At 40.5% G+C, this 26,965-nt stretch overlaps 1 protein-coding gene across 1 annotated transcript in view; it reads left to right on the plus strand.

Moving 5' to 3' along the window:
• The window catches only part of kif26ba (kinesin family member 26Ba), a 96,105-nt gene that overhangs the window by 9,386 nt on the left and 59,754 nt on the right, over positions 1-26,965 (plus strand). The window contains 2 exon segments of the mRNA XM_034224341.1: positions 19,143-19,312; positions 19,314-19,806. Of these exon segments, the coding sequence (XP_034080232.1) occupies positions 19,143-19,312; positions 19,314-19,806 (663 nt within the window).

Here is a 26,965-nt window from a genome sequence, read left to right on the forward strand (position 1 = left end):
CTCTGTTCCTGTCAGCTCTGCACATCTCAAGCAGAGCCCCGTAGGGATGAGGTAGAACAAACACGGATGTGCTGCTTATGATCTTGCAAGAACACATTTGCATTGACTGAGATCCCTGTAGAATTTTCCCAGCACTTTATGATATCCATACCTTGAATAATGTATACTGCTATTATGGAGACAAATGGGGTACAACACACTACCAGTTAGATGTACCTTTGGCTAGTGTCGGTATCTTTTGCCGCTTTATGAGAAATGTACCCCTTATTCTTGCCCCTAGTTCAGTCTCTGCTGTCCTATTTCCTGCATCTCACTCTTTATTTAGCATGCCTGGAGATATTGCCATGCAGACGCAAGATACCAGCATCATAGACACATTAACACACAATCTCTCTTACTGTTTCTCACACTCACACATTTTTCTAATTTAGGAAAGGAGGATGAAAAGAAGATTTAAATTTAGATGAGGAAGAAGAGAAACGGAGGAACATGTATAAAAATGTGTAGTGAGAGAAAAGACACAAGACCGTTTTCCTTAATAGTGCTATCATTGACATTACAGTCACTGACCCGGAGCGGAAACACTTAATTAGACTAACTACCCGAGCCAGTAGTGTGGCCAGGCTGCCACACACACTTGGTTTCAAGAGCAGAGAAGCTACTACAATCTTTGGCAGTTCCAATAGACAGCAGATGATGGATTTTAGTTTGCCAATAAGCATTAATTAGAAAATGTAACACACTCCAAGGTACTGGGGGTTTGTGTAGTGGGAGCAATTTGATTTTCTTTGCTTTATTTTTACTCTTAAACAGCAGTTCTCGCTCGTTTGCTTATTTTAAAAAGAAGACTGGGTTCCAATGCTTGTTTTTTTTGACATCCTTGTGGTCAAGCAGTCTTGTTTTTGGACAGGGATATTTATGATCGCTTCATGCCTTTCTCTATCCCCTTATTTCCTGTCTTAGTGCCGGATGGCCCGCAGATCATTTCGAAATTCATAATAAAAGAAAATTGATTCACAATAGAAATGTTTCTGATTTTAAATGCAAAAACCTTGCCATGATGCAAACAACTCATCAATATAGACTAAAATATATTGCCTTTGATGATATTAACTGGCCCCCATATTGTCAATTTGCAAAAGTGGCCCCCCGGGTAAAGCAAGTTGAGTATCCTTGAAATAAACACCTGTAGTGCACCCAAAGCAGTGACAAAGAAAAGACAGTTTTGCATTTATTACACCTCTGAATACCTCAAAGACCACAAGACCAAAACAAACACCACTCCTGCATGCTAACACCACACATTGCAGTGAGAGGCCAATCACATGCATGAGGGAACACACCCAAACACACTGATACTGACACAATACACACACTGAGGCGCCTTGAGGTTCATATGAAAACACATAAATGAGCAAACATACACATTGATATGTGTCTGTGCTCTACCAAGAGCCCACCGCACTGCTGGATGTTGGTGAAAGTGGCAACAGCACCTGCTGCCATGAGGTCCATAGCTACCACGGCAACTGCCTCTCCATCATTTCAACAGTACAGAAATAAGTAGAGGGCATTACAGTAGTGATGCACCTGTCTCCTCTGTCTGTCTACACCTGTCCAGACTTTCATATGCGGTGTGTTTGTTTGGTGATAGAAAGGTGGATATGGTATGAAATAAAGAATGTTGCTTTATATTGTCATGATTAATATGTGCATCTGTCTGTCTGTCTGTCTGTCTGTCTGTCTGTCTGTCTGTCTGTCTGTCTGTCTGTCTGTCTGTCTGTCTGTCTGTCTGTCTGTCTGTCTGTCTGTCTGTCTGTCTGTCTGTCTGTCTGTCTGTCTGTCTGTCTGTCTGTCTGTCTGTCTGTCTTGTATATCCGGCTATCCGTCTTATCTGTCAGTCGTGCAAAATGTGCAGTTCCTTGTAAGACATAGATGTTTTCCCCTGTGTGCTCTCCTCAGACTTTTAAAAGTTTTTGATTTCATCATCCAGAGGAAAGATGAAAAGTAAAAATGTTCTAGTAGCTCCAACACTGTGATACTGTGAAGTCTCCCTCGCTGAACGGTCTATTTGAAGACCTGCCAACCACACTTTTAATATTAGCCAACCTGCTGTCATGGGCTGATATATCACACAGAAACACAGCTTGCACACACACAGTGCATCGTCACAGGCTATCACATTGTCAGATATAACACATCTATCTTGGGCATCTCACACTAGGAACATCTCATGACATGCTGAGGTGTGAGTGATGGGAATAATGTGTATGTCTGTGCTTAACTTTGTGAAAACTAATTTAACTTTTCCACTGTCAAAGTCAGTGTACTTTGAAATTGAGGGCACATTTGCTGGGCCCTACTTCTTCCAGGGACTGATTTTAGGGTCAGGATTCAAGGGTTACATTAAAAAGACTGCACTGCTGTTTTTATTAAAGAAATATAAGTTTATTTTAGAAAGGATCCATGGCCTTGTGCACTCTCACAGACCTACCATTTAGGGTCAAAATTAGAGCCAGGGCTCTGCCAGTCAGTCGTTCATGTTTTACAAGTACTGTAATGGCATTCCTGTTCTAAATACGCTGCTCACTGCAGGGCTGCAAAATTGTCTTCGTACATTCCTGGCTTAACTATATAGGTTAAGAGGCTGTCTAGTGCCAAAGATAGGATGAGAAGAGAACATATGTGTGTGTGTGTGTGTGTGTGTGTGTGTGTGTGTGTGTGTGTGTGTGTGTGTGTGTGTGTGTGTTTTATGCAGCACTGTGAATGCATTGTGACAGAGTATTGTAAAGGGCAGGAGGTGGAATGAGAACAAGAATGACTGCTGCTTGCAGTCCGGTTACATGGCAGAAGTTTAGTTTAGTTTAGTTTATTTATTTATAGTGTCGTGGACAGTCCCCATCGATGAACTGTCACAAAAACAGTAAATGGTGCAGCTTTAGCCGACATGGCTAATTTCTAGCTGTTGTCCCCGGCCAGATGGTAATAGACACCCTTAAAATTACAATATATCAACAGCATTAGTTATAAGAAAATATATAAAATAAAATAAAAAGGAGGAAAGACAAGTAGATACCGGTGTGAGGATAAAAGAGAACAATAAACAACACACGTTACTATATACAGTACATGTCACATATAGCACATCACAATCACATAACAGAAACGAGGGGCAACATCCATGATCACAACATGTAACACAACATGTAACACTCACGCCATACTCAACACAGACTAGTGTGTGCAGGTGTAGTTCTCAGTGAACCATGTTTTTAAGTGAGCTGTGAAGGTGGGATGTGTATGTATGTCTTTGATTTGAGTGGGTAGAGAATTCCAGTTTTGTATTGCTATGACCGAGAATGATGACTGACCAAAAGTACTCTTCCTGAATGGGACTGATAGGTCGCCACGTGTGGAGCTTCTAGTGGTCCGTCTGGTGTTGTTACGTTGAGTAACCAATGAGTTAAGAGGTGGAGGGGTTGTATTGTGCAGGATTTTGTACACCAAAACGATGTTCCTATACTTTATTAAATCTCCCCAACTCAGGATGTTATGTTTGTTGAGGATGGTACAGTGATGGGAGCGGTTAGGTTTCTGGTCCAGTACTTTGAGGGTTTGTTTGTACAGGGTTGCTAGTGGCTTCAGTGTGGAGCTGTTAGTTTGCCCCCAGCTTGTGAGACAGTATGTAAGATGTGACATGATCATGGCATTCATGTATAATTTGGCAGAATTCAATGTCATTGTGTTTCTTATGTATTTAAAATTTGCTAGGCTAAACTTGACTCTTTGGGTCACTTTTTTGACTTGTGTTTTGAATGTTAAATTAGAGTCAATAATGATTCCAAGGTACTTAACCTGAGGCACAATAAGCACAATGTTAATATGTTCACCTGAGATGCTTATATTTGACACAATGTTGCATTTTCTTTTTGTGAAAAACATTCCAACTGTTTTGTTGACATTAAGCTGAAGACAGGAGCGGTGTAGCCAGCTCGTGATCAGCACTAAAGCTGAGGTCAGTTTATCAGCAGCCTTTTGCTTTGTGTTGGCATGCACATATATCACAGTGTCATCGGCATATAGCTGTGTTTCCACATCAGGACAGACAGATGGCAGGTCATTAATATATAGGGAAAAATAAGTGGACCAAGTATTGAACCTTGTGGTACTCCGGTGCTTAAGTCTAGAGCTGGAGAGAGTCGATTATTGACGATAACATGCTGACGCCTACCAGTAAGGTATGATTCAATCCAACTGAGTGTTAATGGAGAGCAGTTAAAAGCCGACAGTTTGGACAGAAGGACCTTATGGTTGACTGTATCAAAGGCTTTGCGTAAATCCAGAAATACTGCACCAACAACACCTCCTTTGTCAACCATTGCTTTGACCTTTTCTATAAAAAAGCAGTTGGCTTGTGTCACTGTAGTTGTTGTGTATAATTTACTGTGTAGTACTTTTATGTGGTTCCAATATTAGACATGTTTTTTGTAAACCTTTAATTTAAAGTCCTTCCCTTCTTTGTGGTTGGTATTATTTTCTCTAGTGCTCCTGCAGTGATGAAAGTGGTGTACTAGACTGCATGGTTCTGCAACACTGTGTGTTTGTACAATTTGTTTTATAGTATCTGAGTAAAGTAAACCCCTTCTTAACAAACACATCATTATTACTTGATTTGTCTCCTGCCAATCTTTCCATTTGCCACCACTCACTAATAGACAGAAATAGCATTCACTTTCTACTAATGCTAATCATCTGTCTCAGCCGAGCTGCATCCTCGTATCATTCTTATCTCCAGTTTATCAACAAGATGGAGGAATTGGAAGATGAAAGAGAGTGAGGGAAGGAAAGGAAAGGTAGGGAAAGAAACTAAATAGAGGTTTAAAGTAACAGGTTACACAAAACAAGGCATAGATGGAAGAAGATTGTGTGCGTGTGTGTCTGTGTCTGTGTGTCTGTGTGTGTATGTGTGTGTCTGTGAGAGAGAGAGAGAATTAAATTGTCTGTTTGTTCCCAGACTGTGCTTCAATCAGACACAGAGAATAGCCTCTAGCCGTTAAACTTTCCAATTACCTTGAGCCTGCAGGGCTCGATTTGGAGGGTCTGAAATGGTTGTTGTTGTTTACTGTTATCAGATATTGAATGTCCACCAGGCTACATACAGTGACAGAGAGGGAGTCATACTGAAGCAGGGTCCTTCCTCCTTAATCTTAACCTCCATATATCTCTGCATCTCTGCTTTTTACTCTGTACTCGGTCTCACTGAATCTGATATCACACAAAGCATGAGTTATATCTGACTGATAACATCTTCTGGATCAGCAGCAGGTCTAGCAGTTGTTAATGCAAGCTTGTGGCTGGACGGTTGTCATGTTGAATCTAGGTTTAATGTCAATGTGAAATCTGGCTGAACAAGTCTCCCCTCTCTTAATAACAACTGCGCTCTTGAGCAGGACTCTCAACCTCAGCTGCTCCCTAAGAGGAGGTCAGCGTCCAACAGAGGAGCACTGTGGTCCATTTACGGAGCTCCCCTGTATGAATGAGTGTGATTATGAAGCCTGGAATAGAGCAAGCACGCTCAGTTGACTTTCATGGATATAGGACTGTTAAAAAAGTGTTTTAGCTTTTAAAGGCTCACAGGATGACTCAAGCACGCCCCGAGGAGGTTTAAGGTTTATTTTAAAACACATAAAAGCTCTTTGTGCAGGCCTGGGGGAATCACCTTGACACATTGGTTTGAAGTCCTAGACAAACATGGATTATATGGTTTGTTTATTTCGTTTTTCAAAGTATAGTTATTGTTTAATTATTGTCTTCACATCATTAAAAAAAGAAAATGAGTTTGACCATACATTCAGATTTTACAGGAATGTTCTATTTTTGTTTTATCCAAGTATATTCTGTTTAATACATGAGATCTGCAAAAATAATGTATTGCAATATTGTGTTTAGTGCTACTAACAAATGTGTGCATGCTTACATGCTGAACTATGAATGAACAGTTGAACATTTGGCCTGCTTAACATGTCAGCTATTTGCTTTAGTACAACCTCACACTGACCTCTTCAGACTCTTGTCATTTTTTATCAATTATTTATTTTATAGTTTTTGGTTAAGAGGTAGACAAGATATATTGGGCCAAATATATTGACATGTGACAAAGGATGCTTTTTCGATAATTTGTGGACGAATCCTAATTACATCATGTTGACAAGCCACACATTTGTTTACAGATAACAATATACAGGTCATTGCAAGGGGCCTCTTTTAGTAGAGTTGTTATGTAGACCCACAGCCTGGCACAAGTTATTTCCCCATTACATTCTGTAGTAGTTCACTGTAAGCATAGTGTACTCCCTTTTTGCGTTATTCTGAGCCAAGAAAAACCCTGACTGAGTTTGTATATTTGAGTTTGTGATTTTGTGTGTGTAACGGGCACACACACTGTTTCCCTGTGCACACTGTTCACCTGTTTCTGTGTGTATGCAACCATGTATGAGCGTGAGTTGTCAGGCAGATCTTTACCTTTAGTTCCTCCTCAATGAGCTTCAATAACCTTGAGATGGAAGGATACAGAGGGGATGAGGAGGAAAAGAAGGGAGCAAGGGAGGAGTGAGGGAGTGTGTGTTCAGGTGTGGGGTACGGCAAGATGGATTACCCAAAGCAACCAGCAATTTATCACTGTCAGAGAGAGAGAGAGGGATAGAAAGAGAGGTAGTGTGAGGGATAAAGAAGAGAGACGATAGGATGGGGTGCAAGGAGAACGATAGAAGAAGAAGTAGGTGTAGAACAAAAGTGGGATAAACATTTGTGAAAGAGAAACCCAATGAATCATTCTTTATTATACAATCAAAGTGTTACAACTTGTGTTGAAAGTATGGCCAGAAGTTTTCTGAAGAGAATTTAATTTGACTGATGCTGTCCCTACTTAGCGTAGTTGTTAGTAAAGCTAGTTGATTAACTTTAAGTCAAGTGTTTTGGACTGGCCACTACTAACTCTACCCGAGGCATGGACCTTTGTGGTTCAACATCCTGTGGTGTAAAACCATCTGAAATGTCTCACGTGCAATAATCAGCCCTTTTGACTCTCAGGCCCTGATATAAATCAACAACCAAGATATTTTAGCATACCAAGGAGAATATAATATCAGAGATCATTTAGACTCTTAGATGGCTGACCTACTTAAGCAATTTAAGGTTACTGTCTCTCTATCCATTATTCGTTCAATCAAACATTATATTAAGACCTAATTGTTGTCAGAAAGTGCCAATCATTTTTTTTTTTACCTTTGACCATGTAAAAACGGTCAATACATAGACTACTTTCCCACTTAAGAAGCAATGGAGTGAAGTTCCTCCTCTATATTCAGTCTCCAGAAAACGGTCTAATTGGCAGCTATAGCTAACACATTGAAAAAGATTGTTTTCACATCTTTGGTAGCTAGTGTTTAATTTACAGTGCAGTTCTGATGCAGACGGTGGGCTAATTTAAAAACATGCAGCAGAGTTTATATGCACTTCATTTACAGACAGGCACCACTGTGGATAGCCAGATCATTTAAAAACATGCACCGTACAACTTCCACATAAAAAAACAACTACTGTATTTTCATTTACAGCTGGGCACTGATTGGATGGCCAGCTAATAAAAGCCAGGCACTCTTCCAGCAAGCCAGCGCCGTATATATTCTATTATAGGGCTCTGCAGTAAGCTAGGTCATTTACATCGTGGCGAGGGGCTGCTCTGTAGACTTGGCCCTATACAACTCGGACAAGATTCATAGCTCAGGCTGTTAATGTTATGAACTGAGACACAGGACACAGGACCCAAAAGCAAGACTCGGAGACAGTTGTCCAAAAATAGAATGTTGTTTAATAACAAAACTAAGTCGTACTTCAAAACAAAACTCACTTGACAAAAGGTATATTTCTCAAAGCAAAGTTTCAGGAGTCAAAAGGCCCAGGTTCTCACGACATGAAACATAACGAACTGACAAGGGAACAAAGAAACACAAGGGCTATTTATAGGGGAGGAGGATGGGCACAGGTGAAAACTATCAGGGCAGGGCCAAGTAATCTCAAGGGCGGGAACACACAAAGGCAGGACATGTGGGATCTGGAATGAGAGGGAAGGATTACTTTCAAAATAAAAACAGGAAGTGACAAGATCAAAACACAAGAGTAAAAAACATAACTTAACCTAACATAACTGTCGAGTCACAACAGTTAATGAGAGGGCAGCATTTGCCACGCGTAGTGTACAGTATACACACTGACACACACTCTGAAATATGCATGAATAACAAATTCAGGAATTCTATGGGCTTAGATATGTCTCATAATTATTTGTGTGAACACAAAAATATTGTGTGTAAATATGTGATTTGTAAATGTAAAACACCATCCACAAATGCATATAAAAGATTTGCAAACTCACAAATACATTTGCAAATGTAAAACGGATCTGCAAATACGCAAAAATATTTTCACAAATAAAAAAAAGATCTTTGAATATCTCTTTAACATTTACAACTTTTGATCAGGCATTTCTGTATCCATTTTGTATTTATCGACCAAAAATGCGCTTGTGGATCACAGAGTTTTGAGACAAACTTTTCCAAATTTTAGCCGAGACCGGCGGAAAGTATGTCTCAAAACTCCATGTGTGTGAAAAGACGATCCACAAGCAGATATGTGAGATCCACAAGCGCATTATTGGTCGACAAATACAAAATGGATTCAGAAATGCCTGATCAAAAGTTGTAAATGTTAAAGAGATATTCAAAGATCTTTTTTTAATTTGTAAACATATTTTACGTATTTGCAGATCCGTTTTACATTTGCAAATGTATTTGTGAGTTTGCAAATCTTTTAAATGCATTTGTGGATGGTGTTTTAAATTTACAAATTACATATTTACACACAAATTATTTTTGTGTTCACACAAATAATTATGAGACATATCTAAGCCCATAGATTACTAATACTTGTTATGTTTGCATTAGAGCACTACAGAGAGTTGATATGATCTGGCCATAGCATCTGTTTCTAGAATATATACTCTTTTTAATTGGGTTTAACAATCCACTACAAACACACACACTGATTCGGTAATGCTATTTTGTATGTGTGGATGCGTGTGTGCTGTAAAAACTTTGTGGAGCAGAATTTCTGATGAGCACTTAACCCAAGATAATCCATGGCAATGTTGAGACAGCCAATTCATTAAAGTTGTCAATCCCAAACACAGGTTACATGAATGTAGCCTCTTGGGGGCATCAGTTTGAGGTACGTCACCAGCATGGTCTAAGGAAGTGCTTCAAAGCCTCTCTGAAGGCTTCCTTTAAAGACCTCCACAATGACCTTGCTTCAAGAGCGTCACTTGCCCAGCCATTAGAACAATTACATTTCAAAGGGCACTACATCTATGAAGACCAACACATCAAAGCACATGAACAACGGTCTCCTCTGAACCAACCTAGCTGTCCTGCACTCACTGCAACTGCACAGCGTCTTGGATTGTTTGTTTGTTTGTAGCCTTTATTTAACCAGGTGAAAGCCCCTTGAGATCAAAAGATCTCTTTTTCAAGGGTGACCTGCAATGACCTGGATGATATCACAACTGACATTTGTATTATTACTGATGTGAGGTGTCACCATCTCACACAACATTATACAGTGCACACATGCTACGCCCACGTACACATATGTGCACACGTTCAGTCTCCAGCGAGAAAGAATGCAGCAAGTTATTATCATCCCCTATAGCTAGTTAGTTGCGTATGTTAATTAGGCTCGGAATTGCTATGGCAACACACACACTGTAATGCGTTTTCTCTGTTATTAATATAGCATGTCAACATCGCAAGGGAATGTGTGTACATGTGTGCAGACAAAACTGTGTGTGTGCTCTTTTAAATGTATGCATAAGCGACTTTATGCAGGTGTGCAAACGTGTGTGTGAATGTGTGTGTGTGTATTATAGGTTTCCATTGTGTCCTAGCCAATCGAACTCCAACATCCATTATGAATCATATGAAGGAATGACCAATTAAAAAGGTGATTAAGGGAGACATTCTTCAGAGAGAGAGAGGGGGGAGGGTGCAGGTATTAATGACCGAGAGAGGGGAAACAGGTACGTTTATTTTCGCTGAGGTTTTTCTTCTAAGGAGCATTAGGATGTAGTATGCAGCGATGAATATACCCCTTCATTCACCCCTCTGTTTCCAAGACCGCAGTATCGAGAGGTGCTGAGTACAAAACTGTGCCAACATCATGGTATATTTCAGGATCTGTGCCTTGCTCAGAGGCAAGGTTTCCAATTTTAGCAACATTTTAGAAGCCACGAAATAAAGACGAATAAAAGCTGTGGTAACCACGCTTTTACACTCGGCTGCTTATATTACCGCAGTTTAACAAGCAAGTCCTCAAACCTATACGGTGGCCTTCAGGCTACATACAAACATTAAAAAAGCTAGAGCCAGTGTTTGAATTTGTCTTTTGTGGGATACTTTATTTAGAAACACGGCGGTCTCTGTGAAGAGGAGCTAATCTGTATGCTATCGAGGGCTCATTCAAAGCTCACGCAAAAACTACTTTCTTTTTCAGGTGATTACTCAAATGAATATATAAATATAAACTCAACTGTGTTTGTTTGAGTTTCTTCTTACTTACTAGAATTAGATTTGCTTCCATTCTTTTATTTGCCTTTTTTTACACAACCCGTTTTCGCTCCTACCTGACTTTTATTTGTATCCCTCTCCTTCCCTTTCAACGTGGTGACATCTTTATCATTCAGGCTAAATATGGTGGTAATGCTAGTTTAGAGTTTTAGCGTTAATAATATTAAAGTTTTAATAACCACATTTTTAATTAAAAAAAATCATTCATCATTGTTTCCTGTAAACATCTTAACATAAAGCAAAAAGGTATTCGTACCTTCATCTTTTTTTACTGATCTTCTTCTTCAGTTTAATGGTGAAAATACTGATTAAAAAACGATGGTGATTTAAATCTGTTTAAATTGCATCTATGCCCTACTGAGAAAAAGCCCTTGGCTACATGCTGTTGGGTTAGTTAATAAAGCTAGCGCTGTGAATGATGTGTCCCCGGTTGATGACATTTGGACGAAAGAGCTGCAGTAAATCAGATGTGGAAAGGGCTGGAAGATTTTAGAGCTCCATTACTGATAATGTCTTCTTCATTTTCAAACAAGGTGATCACTTTTGTTATCCTGCCACTCCAGCTGTTCACATATCAAAGACCCCAAAATGTTGTTGTCTAATGAAAGCCTGTGTGTGTGTAGCTTTTGACTTGAATTTTGTTTCCAGATGTATTGTTTCGAGCTCACAGAATCACATTTGGTCTTGTATATAAAATATTTAAATGTAGAAGTGTGAGACAGAAACAGAAAAAGAGGAAGAGACAGTGACAGACAGAGTGTGTTTTAGTAGAGATAGTGAGAGAGACCTGTGCTTGACCTCTGTCAGGGTAATATTTGTCTATGTGTGCACATCATATGTTTGGTGTGTGTGTCATTTATAACCTCTGCGTTATTGACCTTGCACCTGCACAGACATCAGGCTCAATCATTCACATACACACACCCACAGCACACACACGTAAACTATCATTCTCTATCATGACACCATTGGTGTGATCATGAGCCGCCAGTCCACTTGAAATTTATAGTTTTTTCTTCAGTGTCCTCAGGATGGTATCCATTTTTCATTAATCGTCGTTTTCTTATCATACTGACGCACTCCTACCTTCTACTCTGTGTGTTTTCTCTCAGAGCAGGTGCAAGAGACCGTCTGCATCTTTTCTGCATGAATTCACTGATCCCAGACCTGCCGAGAAATATGTGTGTGTGTGTGTACACAGGGTGTACACAGGAGCAAGTAGTGGTGAAATGAATGAAGAGAGAGATGAGAGGAGGTAAATGAGGAAGGGGGAGGAGAAAGGTTTACCTTCCATGGTCACTCATCTGTAACTGATTACCCACATGCAAAGGCACACACACACACACACACACACACCACACACACACACACACACACACACACACACACACACACACACACACACACACACACACACACACACACACACACACACACACACACACATACACATACACACACACACACACACACACACACACACACAACACACAAGCCAATAAACCAGTGTCATTCTGGCAATAACCGATTCAAAGCATGTTCCTCTTCTGCTTTGTGTTTAAGAATTACACCATTTTCTGTCACGTCTTTTCCTATCTTCTCTGCCATCTTCCTCTTTCTCCTCATTAGTGTCATGCATCACACTGTAGCTAAATATAGTAGAAGTGAAAACAGGGGATAACAAAGCTTTGAGAAACAGAGATATTATAATGGAGGTGGGTTGCAACCACAGAGTTCAGTGTCAACACGTTGGCTTATATCCTGTGAGTGGTGCAGAGAGTGTGTGTTGGTCTAGCTTTAATGTGTGTATGAAAGGGATGTCTCGCTGTGTTTGACAGACCATGTTCCTGAACCCTTTACCTCCAATGCGCTCATACAGGCTTGCTCACACACAAAAACAACGGTAATGGACAAACACGGCTGAGCTGTCGCTTTTTTATCAAATCTAAATGATTTTCAAAAGACTAAGAGTCGCCGAGGTCATTGTTCAGTTAGCTTGGACTTCGTCTCTCTCTCTGTCACTCACTCCATCCTCGCACAGTAGAGCAGAGGCTGAGTTTGTCTGCCCTTGTAGGAGGAAATGAATCACACACACACACACACACACACACACACACACACACACACACACACACACACACACACACACACACACACACACACACACACACACACACACACACACACACACACACACACACACACACACACACACACACACACACACACACACACACACACACACAACACACACACACACACACACACACACACACACACACAGTCTGGGGAGCTGAGACTGATTGAGTCACTCACAGAATACTGATGAACCCAGAGGTAAAGAGATTCCTGGAAGAGACACTGGGATTTCTACGCAACTGTGTGTGTGCTTATGTGTGTGTTTGTGTGTGTGTGTTTTCTACTAAAGGATGGGCTGGAAAAAACAAAAAGGAAGCATTAGAGGGAAGATAAATATATAAATATGGTCAATGAGAGGGCAGAAAGCGAAATAGTGAGTGTACTGTTAATGATGTTACAGTAAACGTGTGTGTGTTTATTTAAGGCCAGTTTCCAGTATCAGCAGAACTCTATTTCCTACATCCCCTCTTTCTCTTCCACAAAGCACAGCTCTCATTTTCCCCCTTTTTTTTTTAAATCAGGCAGTTTGGCTGCTCCCCAAATCTGGTTAATTTGGAACAACAAGGCCCTCATCTGAAGAACCGTACACCGGCGTGTTCACTCTATTGCTCCTGTCTGCCATGCATGTGCTTGAGTGGGTGTGACAGAGAGAAACAGAGAGGTCGAAAGAAGCCAAATGAGATTAATGTTCCTTTTTTTGTTGGCAGGGATCTAACATTACATATCATTTCCAAGTAGGAAAATCAGGAGTATTTGGCTTTGATTGGAAGATGGTCTCATTATTTCTTCAAAGTGGTTTAATTTGAATCTGAAACACATTTTTTAACAACCAACATGAACAGTCGGTAAAAAGAGACTTTGCGTCACGGTGTGTGAAGCAGGTAGGACCCAAATGCAGAATAAAGTGACAATTCCTTTATTTCAAGGCTAGGTGATAACAACGACAAAACAGAACACTCACCGACGAACTAGTCATGACAAAAGACGAACCGACAAAGACAGACAGAAAAACCAGAACTTAAATACACACAAGACTAATCACAGAAACAAGACACAGGTGAGGAGGGAGGAGAACACACTCGGGTAAATTAGACACACCAGGGAAACTAACGACCGGGAACCACAGACAGATTTAAACAAGACACAACGCAGACAGAAACAGGCAAGACAGGAAATGAAGACCTTTCAACATAAAACATGAAACAAGACAAGACAAAACACCATAAAGACAGATCGTGACACTTTTAGTGATTGAAAGCTGTACACGATATCTGTAGAAAGAAGACTGAAAGTAATACATGTTTTTCATATTAGCTTTTACACAACTGTTATCCATCTATATAACATTTTCAACCGTTTCTAAATAATAATGCAATTTTAACCATATGTGTTCCATTTTTCATAATACGGCTAAACCCACACTGCTTCACTTCAAATAATTGTTTTTAAAACACACACACACACACACACACACACACACACACACACACACACCTGTAGGGCTTAAGAGTATGCATGTGCATTGCCATGCACTTGTTGCAGTGCTTTTCTCCCGCTCTTCCATTTTAATGTTTGATGGTGCATTATCCCTCCCATTACCATGGCTAAGTGGCCAGAAGTAGTTGACATTACATTCAGTGCAGCTACAATAAAGATACCTTGTCGGGTAATTCAGCTACCATGAATAGATGCTTTTCGTATCAGTCTGAGGGAAGATAAAAACATAGTCTTTGTAAAGAAACATTTCAGTCATGCAGGGAGAACTCCTTAAGTCATTTGAAACTGTTTTGTCGTCATTATCAGTGATGCTATCATTATTACTCTCTTCTTTAACCCGATGCAATAAAATTAGCCGACATTTCCTGTGAAAGACAACATCTTTGCACCAAATGGGAAATGTGTCATAACCCTGTGGCTAAGCACAATTGTTGAACACACAGTGAAAAATTGAACAATAAATTCATAAATAGTCAACTGCATTTTAAATCCACTTCAACCTCAGCTCTCCCCCCCAGTCTGCTTCCTCTCATGCAGGTAGCTCTGCAGTGTGTGTGCTTATGTGTGTGAGATAGAGGGGGCGAGAAACACTCATAACTTATTTTGTTGTCTTGTGTGTGTGTGTGTGTGTGTGTGTGTGTGTGTGTGTGTGTGTGTGTGTGTGTGTGTGTGTGTGTGTGTGTGTGTGTGTGTGTGTGTGTGTGTGTGTGTGTGTGGAGATAGAGAGGGAGAGAAACAATTATTTGATGTTGTCTTAATTGTGTGTGCGTGCAGTGTCTCATGTCTGCCAGGAGTTTGTTATGCCTGCCTGCATGTGTGTGTGTACAGTATGTCAGAAAAATCATGTTATTCTTTATGCCACTTAGATTGGCTGAGAAACAAGGTAGCCTTTATCCATAAACACACACACACACACACACACACACACACACACACACACACACACACACACACACACACACACACACACACACACACACACACACACACACACACACACACACACACACACACACACACACACACACACTCATACACACCACTCAGATGCTTGCCAAAGTTATGAGCTCCTGCCGTGTGTATGTGTGTGTGTGTGTGTATCTTGTGGTCTTGCAGTTTGTTGACATAGCCTAGAACGCAGTGCTCTCATTGAGAGGCTGCATTTTACTATTAGAAGAGATATTGCTTTGTGTGTGGAGTGGACACACCCTTCCACACACAGAACAGGCCTGTCATTGATAGAGGTTTACTTCTGTGTGGCAGAGAGTATGCTACATTCACTCTCTTGTTCTTGCTAATAGGCTCTTATTACATTACAAGCATGGGCCACCAAGGAGGCTGCCCACACATACAGAGTTCTTTATCTACAGTTGGGTGGACTATTGATAGAGAACATTTTAAATGTAATTGGGTTTTCTATATAAGATTGTTTTGTCAGTGCGAAAGAGGACAACAGCCAGTTGACTATAAATCCATGTAAACAGAGGCTATTTTAGCAAGAAAGCTATATCTGCTGTGCTTCTTCCTACCGGTCAGTCACTCATTATTTATGCACATATCCCTGTTTTTCTGGCTTTCCTGTTAGTCTTCTGGTTCTCTGTCTTACTGATTGTCTGAATCTGCTGTGAGATAACCTCTGTCCATCACATGCCTATTGATTAGATGCATCTATACACATGCTTGATCTCCATAACTCATGTATTGATTAAGCTTCACTAAGCAAAGAGTGCCTTCCCATCAATTTGATTAATACTACACACACAACGCCTATTACCTGGCATGATGCACTCAACCCATTCTCGGTTGATTCACTGGATATTCAGATGTGTTTTCTGCATATACTAGCATAAATGAACCTGTGTAAATTAGTGATTAGATTGTAATGCCCCTATTATTATGAACTCTAAATTACTAGTTAAACTAGGTATGTACTTTAATGATTTTTTGGCAATATGCATATCTTTTTCATTTTGGCCAATTGACCATGCTAATACTGATATATGCACTTTTTTTCCAAACTAATTGTTGAAAACAAGTCTCTCCCGCGGTGGGATTACCATATTATTACGCCTACTGTTACTATGTAAGTCCACTGGCAGATACAATGTTTCTCAAAATGAACACATTCACTGCGACACGTAAACAATGTATTATTGTGTACCATATGGGACAGTCATATCAAAGGAAATGTTTCATTCTCGGCTTTATCTGCTGATACTGATGATGCGCTGATATCATCGTGCGTCCCTAACTATTATGTTTTTTTGTTTTTGTTAAATCAGTCGGAGGAAAATGCAGTCGCAAATGTGGAGTACTTTCTAGGATATCATTCTTTGAGAAGATGGGAAATGTATCAGCTCTGTTTTTGAGATGCAGAAGCACTTGCTAATATCAGTCATTGAAAGGAAAGCAGTTTACAAGAAAACATTTCATGTTATTTTGAGGGAGGAGTAAGCAGAGGATAACATCAAATCCTACACAAGTTACAAGTTTCATTCTTGGAGACTGTGATATGCTCTTTACTTTCTAATCAAAGTTTAAAAAAAAGCCTGAAATGATGTTTACATGTACACTGAGTTTACTGAAACAGAAAAAGATGAGGTGCTACACAGATACCTGGCCTTAGAGTCACAGAAGAGATGTGCCTGTTGAAAGCAGAAAGATAATTACAGTTATCAAGTGAGTTGGCACAAGCTACCACAGATGCTTTGTTGAAGTACCAAGCTGCAGACACACACATCTACACTGACAATTACATCACAACATCACACTCATTTTGGTCACAAGGCCCCAAGTAAAGCCAGACTTTTATAAGGAAAACTATTTTATATGTAATGACCTTATTGTTAGATTATGTGCTTTATATGTTGTGGAAAAAAAACTGAAGAAATATATTCAAGGAGGTTAAATAAGCTTTAGACACAGATGTGTATCGAGGCGTGTGTGTGTGTTATGCTTGTTAACTCTGATATTTCGAGCAAAAGTGGAAGCAGGAGATTTCGAGCAGCTTTGCTCTGTGCGAGTGGCTCCAATTAGTTTGGAAAAACATGCACAACTAAACACAACACGTACCTGTACATGCACATGCATTCATGCACAGATAACTGCCCAAACAAATTGGACAAATATCCACACTAGGGTGAGCAACTCTGGTACACACATTTACAAACAACTTGACCAGCCAAACAAATGCGGAGAGACAGCGGGCAACACACATTAGGAGAAAAAATAAGGGCATTATGGCATTTATTTTTCTGTATAGCTATTATTTCCAAACTGACAAAGAAAATGTTTATACTGTACCTTAATATGGTTGTCTGTAGAGTCTATCCTAGTAGGGACCCACACCTGTGAATGTGGTGAAAGGAGAACTGTTGTAGTGTTTAAAAGCTATTTGATGTGTTGCACAGGTAAAAGTGCCTTGGTAGAGTTCGCCAAAATGTTTTGTCAACAAATAAATGCAGCAGAAATAGAAAGGCTGGCACTTTTCACAAACTGTGACCAATCTTCTAATACTCTAAACCACTTTCACACGATCCTTCACTTTGGGCAGCCTCTAAAGTCCATTACTTCAGCCAGTTGACCTGTACACAAAAGGGGTCTATTTTTGTGGCAGCGAAATGACCAGCAGTGCCCCGACTGTTTGGTATCTACCAGAGCATGAAATTCTTCTGAAACTGTTATCAGAGAACAAGGTCCTAAGCCTAAAGCTGCAAAAGTGCAGCTTATTGACAGTGAGCTGAATCAGGACTAGTTCATTTGAGGGTGAACCTCATGAACTAGTTTTGAAATGCAACATGCAGGTTAGGAACAAATCGTTAGGATTTGTTTGTGCAAATATCTCAACAACATCTCTAAATTAAAGAGATATACTTCTCAAAAAAGGACTTTTGATACTGTTTCTTCGAACAGGACACATGTTGTTCATCTTCATTTTCACGCAGGCTTATGATTAAAACTTAAACGTTTCTAAGGAACCAAAACCAGTAATCACCAATCTGTTAATAAGTCATGTTTAACTGGGATGAAAGTGTTACCTAAAAAAACCGAATTCTTGATAATTTGAACCTTGAACAAGGAATGTTAGAGGTCACATTTACCTTTGAATAGTTTGTCACTGTAATTACCTCAGTACATAAATGCTGTAACTTCTCAGCTCTAGACATTCAAAAGATTTACCTGTGCTTTAAACAAAGCTATCTTTCATATTTACAGTATTTATTGCACCAAGATGCTTTACACATGATTCAAAGGTGCAAGGACACATGATGCACTCAACCAACACAATGTCAACATTCAAGCTGAGAAAGAAAGGAGAGAAAAAGATAGAGTGAGTAGGTCAGTTTTCATTTCTCTGTTAAAGGCCTCTTCTTGCTGCCAGCTGCTGTGACACTTTTACCCTTTACACCTCAAGGACCTACTGTGTGTGTGTGTGTGTATGTGTGTGTGTGTGTGTGTGTGTGTGTGTGTGTGTGTGTGTGTGTGTGTGTGTGTGTGTGTGTTTGTGCATTTGTGTGTGTGTTCTTGCAATTGAACGTCCTTCTCATCTCCCCCAGGCTACAAGGCAATGTTTCTTGGATTTTCTATAAATAATTACAGTTATGATTTATTCGGCATGCCTATCATTTCTTCTCCTCTCCTCTCCTAGCGTCTTCTTTCTTCTCCTCTCCTCTTCTCTTCTGACCTCTTCTCTCCTTTCCTCTCCCACCTCTCTCTCTCCTCTTCTTTCCACAAGCCAGTTACATTCTTCGAAGAACAAAACAACAACTTGAATATGCTTGAATCTTTTCTTCTAACACTTGGCTTCCTGTTTCTCTCTCCCTCCAGGATCCCTCTGTCTCTCTCCTCCTTCACGATAAGCTTCAAGTGCCCAACAGTTCTCGGCGGGCGTGGAACGAGCGTGACAGTCGCTGTGATGTCTGCGCCACTCACCTCACTCAGCTCAAACAGGAAGCTGTGCGCATGGTCCTCACTCTCGACCAGTGGGATTTGTCCCCCCCCCTCTTCCCCTTCGGCCCTCATCGGACGCTATGGACCACCGGGTCCTATGGGAGCATCCGGGGGTCCTGGGTCACGGGACTGGATTCCTCCTTTTCTCCCTTCTTCCTCCTCCTCCTCCTCCTCCTCAGCCGCTGCTGCCATCTCACACCCGTCCTCCCAGTCGCCTTCCCCAAGCCCCAGCCACGGACTATCCAACCCCAGCCATGGGAGCCCCTCTGTGGGGCAAACATCTGGCTGTGCTCCCACAAACCAACAACCTCAAGGCCAAGGGCACAGACTGGGGTCTAAACCCAGCTCCCTGGGGCTTGGTGGTGGGGGGGACAGAAGGGTTGGGTCCCCCAGTTTGGGAAAGTCTGTTGCCCAACAGCAACCAGTGACTGGAGTAAACAGCCCAGGCCATAATAGCGGAGCAGTCCTGAGCACAGCAGCTCTGCAGGCCCATCAGCACCTGACCCGCACCAATGGAGGAGTTACACTCTATCCCTACCAGGTAAGATTCTCTCAGAAGTGTCTGTGAGGAGTGCAAATATTACCATAGACATTGAATATATTAACTCTGGTCTTGCTGAATATGATAATTGGTAACAGGCTACCAACATGCAAATGAAAACATCTCCTGATATGAATTTGTCAGTGAGGACAGGAACTGCAGCGTTTACATTTTCCAACTCGTAGGTGTAGCTGCCTTTTGTGGCGTGAGCTTTTTATTCATCAACCACTGACCATGACTTGTGAGATTATGTTTTCAACACAAGCAAATACAGTCCCTCTACTCTATTATCCTGCAGAGTAGCAAGGCAAACATTTGTGGTTTGTTCCTATCAAATGAGATCTTTACGAGGATACAATAATCATCTCAGAATGTAACAAGCATCTCTTAGTGGGAAGCAAAATATCATCTTCAACAGATTAGAGGCAAGACGTAAAGTTTGGAGTTAATACGACGCAAACATGCAAACGGGAGTGGAATTGAAATTGGAGATAAAAGAAGAGGTTTTAGGAGGAGACAGGAAGAGAGGGTTCACATGAGAGGAAGATGATAGGAGGAAGAAAAGAAAACGCCTCAGGAGACGTGGTCGAGAGGTACGGGGGGGAGCTGAGACTGCAGGGGAGATCCAGAGGTGTGTGTGTGTGTGTGTGTGTGTGTGTGTGTGTGTGTGTGTGTGTGTGTGTGTGTGTGTGTGTGTGTGTGTGTGTGTGTGTGTGTGTGTGTGTGTGTGAAAGTGTTCTACAGATGTAATAATTCATACAGTGATAATTAGAACTCAGGGGACTCTATGTCACACACCCCCGGTACCCCTTCACTCTTTCACTCTTATTCACTATCTCTCTCTCTCTCTCTCTCTCTCTCTCTCTCTCTCTCTCACGCGCACGCACGCACGCACGCACGCACACACACACACACACACACACACACACACACACACACACACACACACACACACACACACACACACACACACACACACACACACACACACACACACACACACACACACACCCTCTTTCTCCCTTCCTCCCCTATTATTTCTCCCATCGTTCTCACACTTTGGCTGTTTGATATTCACCTCCTCTTCTCTTCATCTTGCTGTTTCCCCATCTCTCTCTTTATATTTGTATTCAGCCCATGACTTGGATCAGATGCAGAGATATGGAGTTGGAGGTGGAAATTACTTTGTACAATCTCTGGAATGGTTTTGTTATTACATTACATTACATTTAGCTGATGCTTTTATCCAAAGCGACTTACAATAAGTGCGTTCAACCAACAAGATACAAACTTGAAGAAAACAGAATCATATAAGTACATCAGGTTTCATAGAGCCAAAACATTTCAAGTGCTACTCAACTGGCTTTAGATAAGCCAGTCCTTTATTAGTATATAAGTGCTTTGTTAATTATTCTTTGTTAGTAATTCTATCGCTCGAAGTGGAGTCGAAAGTTATCTTGTCATATTGGTCAGAAATAAATTAGGCAGAAGAGCTTTCATGCTTTCTGGCCTGTCTGAAAATAAAGTGAAGGCACTCAAATTAATTGGACGATTAGGAATGATTATGCCTCCTTCTATTATTGTATTCTAAAACAAATAATTTCTACTTTGTTTTTGGTTTTCAACATACATGAGTGCGTTGATTTCGTTTTTATTTCCCTTAAAAACAAGATTATATTATTCATGTTTCTTTTGATATTGACTTTTATAATATCACATTGTTTAGATGAAAAAATGAAGTATGCTTCCTATTTACCCTCAACTAATATATATATATGTTTGTGTTGTTTGTCAGCATTTGTGTACAAGTGTGTAAGTGTGCAAAAAGGCTCTATTTTGTGTATTCAATAATGAATGTGAACGCTGTGTTCTATGTTTGAGTTTGTATATGGGATAGGAGGTGTTCAAATGTTAGAGAGTCTGAGTGTTTGTACTGTGACTTTGACAGTAATGGTGTTTCAGCAGGAAAGGAGAAATAGAGCAGGATAATAAATCACCCTTATTTAGACTCACCCCTGAGAGAGGAAGAGAAGGAGGAGGAGCTGAGCAGAGAGATGATAAAAGAAATGGGAATGAAAGTAGGATTGAGAAAATGAAATTGAAAGATATGAGATGTGGGCAGAGAGGAGGAAGAGACGGTCATAGAGATGTGTTAAGAATAAGAGACATGTTGTTATAGACTTCAGTGTATAGACAGATTGCATATCAACCTCAACACTGTATGTCATTATTTGCCACAGAATTGGATTGTGTTGCTTCACTGCTGCTTCACTGCTGCTTTACTGCAGCACAGCAGAACACATCAAAGATTGCTGCTCCTTGTAACAGTGGGGCTTTCAGAAGTCTTCTAATGGCAGATGAGAATATCCTCCAACGTATTCACGCTCTTCAGTGAAGTTAAAGAGAAATCAAACACATGTGAATGACAGCGGGGAAAATTAAAAGGGTCTGAGTTTAAAATTATGCAGCCAGGATCAGTGTATTTTTGGGAAATGTGGTCTTAATCTTTAGAAAAACTTAAAAGGAGCATATTGTTATCTGATTGGATTCACTGCATGATATTTAACGCCAAAGTCCGGGGGGGAAATACCATCCTTTGGTTGTTTGTAGCTTGCTCTCCTTCTCCTACACCAGGGGTGCCCAACCTTTTTTTAACCGAGAGCTACTTTTAAAGTTGCCAGTCTGCCGAGATCTACCAGTCCAAATAGAGAGGCGTAGTTACTGACAGCCAGGTGAATACACACTTCTACTTGTATACAACTGACCTTTGTAGGATGAATACTAGGGATGCACCGAATATTCGGCCACCGAAAATTATCGGCCGAAAATTGTTAAAAAGGCCCTTTCGGCTTTCGGAACCGAATGTCAGAACAGGCTTACGTTGGTAACCTAACGTGTTGCTGTGATGACGTAATAAAGACGCGGCGACCATGCTCGCGGCTGGCTCACAGGGGGGGGGGGGGGGGGGGGGGGACATTGACCTTTGTCATCGAGATTGCCCTGAGCCTTTAACAAATCGTATTAAATAATCTGATGATAGACTGTAAACAGAATAGCTGAAATTTTAACAAACTAAATAACTCAGTTTCCTCTAATCATTAACCCATGTTTGTATCATGTAGTTAACTCCGTGTGTTGCTGCTAGCATACATAACACCTGACGTGGAAACGTTACTCGTGGATGGGGCTACAGAGCTGCTAGAAAGACGGTCGAACCCGGTGCATTCCTCCGTTTGCATGCGGTGCACTTTTGCTAAATGTTTAGACAAATTGCTCGTGCTTACATGCTAAACTCTTATTGCACTTATGGTAACAAGTATTCTCCACATCGAGACAGGTAAAGTTTAACCACACCTCGGAGCGCGTTCTCTCCACCATCTCCGCAGTGTGCTCCGCTGCATGTAGCAGCTGCGTGTGTGTAAACTGCCCCGCCCCCTCGCACACAGACGGGGGAGAGAGATCTCGTCTGATCGAAAATACATCATAGACGCATTTGTTGTCTTTGCATATTAGAAACGAGTTGGCGACACTAAGACTGCGATATCATGTTTTTTAGCAATAATACATGACATATATAAATGTACTGTATGCATTCAAAAGTGCTGAATAAATGTTTTATGGACACATAATAGTGATTATTATTTAAGTTAAGTTTTTCCATAATCATGTCTATTTCCATAATCAGGTAGCTGAACAACATTGGTAACAAATGTATACATTATATATATATATATATATTTCTATTAATCATTTTCGGCCTTTCGGCATTTGGTTTTCGGCCAACTGTTTCCTATTTTCGGTATCGGTTTCGGCCAAGAATTTCCCATTCGGTGCACCCCTAATGAATACTTCATAAAATACTGCAGATCCTTTATCTTACCTATTTCTAATCTACACACATACAAGTATTCAACTGAAGTTACACAACAGTGTTGTTGATACGGAGTTGGAGTTTATTCACACGTCACATACTACAGTGGGTAATGTTTTCAAGAAACTTTGAACAGTGCTGCCACATATGACACAGGAAAAAAAGAAAAGTCTCTGAACCCTTTCTTTGCCATTATATAAAAATAGTGTTGCTACAAAAGTATAAATGAGGCTTACTAATAAGACAACTCAGATCTGAAGTTACACAGGAATCTGCTGCCAAAGTGCAATAAAAAAGACAAAATTAATAGAATCAAACCCTTTTTTTGTTGCATTTTAGTAGATTATAAAAAGAAAATGCCTTTTAAAATAGGATGCAAGCAACACTAGCTTCTTAACCTGAATTGATAATAGACTATAATCAATTTAAACAGAACAGATCTTAATGTTTGCATTCTTATACCATTTTGTACAATAATTGTAATGAATAAGTTCAAACAAACAAAAACTTACAGCTGATTAATAACGGTATCTAACTTGAGTTTTTATTATATCAAAAACCTGTTGAAATGCTCCTGTTATTAGTATTGTCCCCCAAAAGCGCATCGGCAGCCAGGAAAGCTTCTTTCACAACTTCGCCGTGTTTGAAAGACTTCATGTGTTTCGCAAGAACGTGACTGACACGATAATCATCATCATCATCATCTTTTATTTAAAGAGACTCTTGGTCCATTATTACAAAAACATACAACACTCAAATATAAATTAAAAAAGGCAGTTATACCAATGTAAGATACTATGGTAGCAGCCTTGCTCTTGTTGTTGGGCCTGGTGAAAATGGACTGCTGTGCATTTAGCTGTCCTTTCAGGCCCCTCCCCTTTTGGAGCGTAGGGCAGAATTAGGAGGGAATTCCGTCTCTTAGCGTTTGTGCACTGTTTTGGAATGCCGCTCCTAAATTACCCTTCTTCGATAAAGCCACGCTCGCATTGCAGATGAGACAGATGGACTTTGAATTGGAATAGATACACAAATAATCATCCTCCCACTCGGAGTGAAAATTATATATTTTGGGCTTTTTTGCTTCTGCCATAATTGCGGTCTTGTGTGTGTGCGGACTGTCACTCCTAGCGAAATAGTGCCCACTGCTCACCAGCCACGCCCCGACACATGGGGTCACGCTGGCCAATCACAAAGCTTTGATGCGTTCAAGTGCATTATTCTGTCACGGGAAGATTATGTTATATTAACGATAAAACAGAATGTTGTTGTTCTATTTTTAGACACATCTCGCGATCGACTGGGAATCTCCTCGCGATCGACCGGTCGATCGCGATCGACTGGTTGGGCACCGCTGTCACTGTCCTTTGTAGCAGACAGGTGAAAATGTCTCCAACATTTTTTTAAACAACAACTATTAACAGCAAAATGAGTAAAATCTTATTTGAATGAATAACTTTCAATGATAAATGACCAATAAAGTCATTATAGCACAACGACAGACAGGGAGTAGCGCTGAGAGAAAGGAGGACTCAGAGGTAGACACTGAAAGAAGCAGCATGTCTGCCGTGTAGCGGACATTAAAATCTTGCTGGGTCAGCAATCTGAGGCGTGACAACCTCCACATTTGATATTTATTAGTACTTTTCTTTAAGGTCAAGAAGTGTATAGGACAAATGGAAAATGCTGAATCAGTCGGAACAAGGATGACTGATTATAACGGATCAAGTGTGAATCTGACAGGAAGCTCACTGGGACCAGTGAGCCGATAAAAAAAGCTACGGACATTTTTAAATGGATTTTAAAGGATTGTAAAGTTAATATCTTGATTGAAACAGATCTCAAAGAAAATCAAGGCTTTCCCAATTCGACACCTACTTTAACTGGCTGTCACAGACATATCAAGGTTCAAGGGTTCATACTTGTATTCCTTTGGTTCTCCATATACAATACTCATTACACCAATACAAGTATGTGCTTTTCTAAAGTGTATTACATAATAACCAGGGGTGCACATAACTTTTTTGCCTTGGTTCTCAAAGGAGCACCTGGAGATGTTGCTTGGTGCTCATCCTTAAAATGAAATAAACCGTAACTTTTGAGGGGGTCTTGACTTTATTTGCCAGACACACGGCACTGAACACACATGCAGAGGTGAACACAGAACACACATGCAGAGGTGAACACAAGACAACATGAGCACGACCAGTAATCCTACAAGCTGTCATCACTACCCTCCTGACTGTTCTCCTCACTGTCTTCCTCTCTGTCAGACATGGTAGCTGATGATGTAGGCCCAGGGTCGGCTCTAGAACAAATCAAATGGGGGGGCAATCATTTACCAAGGGGGGGCACACACTGCCGTCAACAACCAACACACAACACCAACGCAACTTCAATTTAAAAAAACATTCTGTAAAGTCTATTGTCTTTCACACACATTGCAGGGTGTAGTGCTATTGTATAGCGGCACCTATGACTTGTGCATACATGCACGGCTGTGGCAACGATCACCAAAACAGAAACATATGGACATAGGCCACCATATGAAAGTGTGCAAATGTATTTAGTATCCTATCCATGTGAACATGTTTTAGGTGGGGGGTGGACCTAACCTCCTCTAGGAGGGTCTGGGGGCAAGCTCCCCCGGGAAGATTATTTTTAAAATATTGAAGTTAAAAGCATCAATCTGGTGCACTTTGAGAGCAAAATGAAGAGATCTATGGATAGTCTACATCTCTCACATCCATATGAAACACAACTGTAACAGATTTACTTTTTCTTTATGGATATTTTACTAATCACTCCCCTTTTAAATGGTATTCTTGTGTTATTGTCCTATAGTATTTCATACCCGTTTTTCATTTATTCTCTTATTCTTTAATAACTATAATGATCATATAAAGGTAAGCCCTATTCCTCGCAAATACTTGTTTACATAAATGGTGACCAAACCGTTTGAGACCCACTGAGATAACCTACACTAAAGTGAACTATCTAAACACTGAGAGAGTCCTTACCTCACTGAGCTGACGTTATAAGATCCTCTCAGTCTGACAGAGAGGACTCTCCTCCACCTTTGGTGTAGAAAACAGCTCTTTATATCCGTTAGCATAGCTAGCTAACCAGATGCTAACAACAATATTCCACGTTACCGCTCGCGCACTGACAAAATGCGCTCGTGCCACACACAGAGAGCCGAGCTTGAATGAAACACAGAGACCCATGTACTTGTACTGTACTGTATATCATATTATTTTCGATGGCTTTACTGTAATCAGTGTAACAAGA

The sequence above is a fragment of the Gymnodraco acuticeps genome, unplaced genomic scaffold (genome assembly GCF_902827175.1).
Source record: "Gymnodraco acuticeps unplaced genomic scaffold, fGymAcu1.1, whole genome shotgun sequence".
NCBI classification, from domain to species: domain Eukaryota; kingdom Metazoa; phylum Chordata; class Actinopteri; order Perciformes; family Bathydraconidae; genus Gymnodraco; species Gymnodraco acuticeps.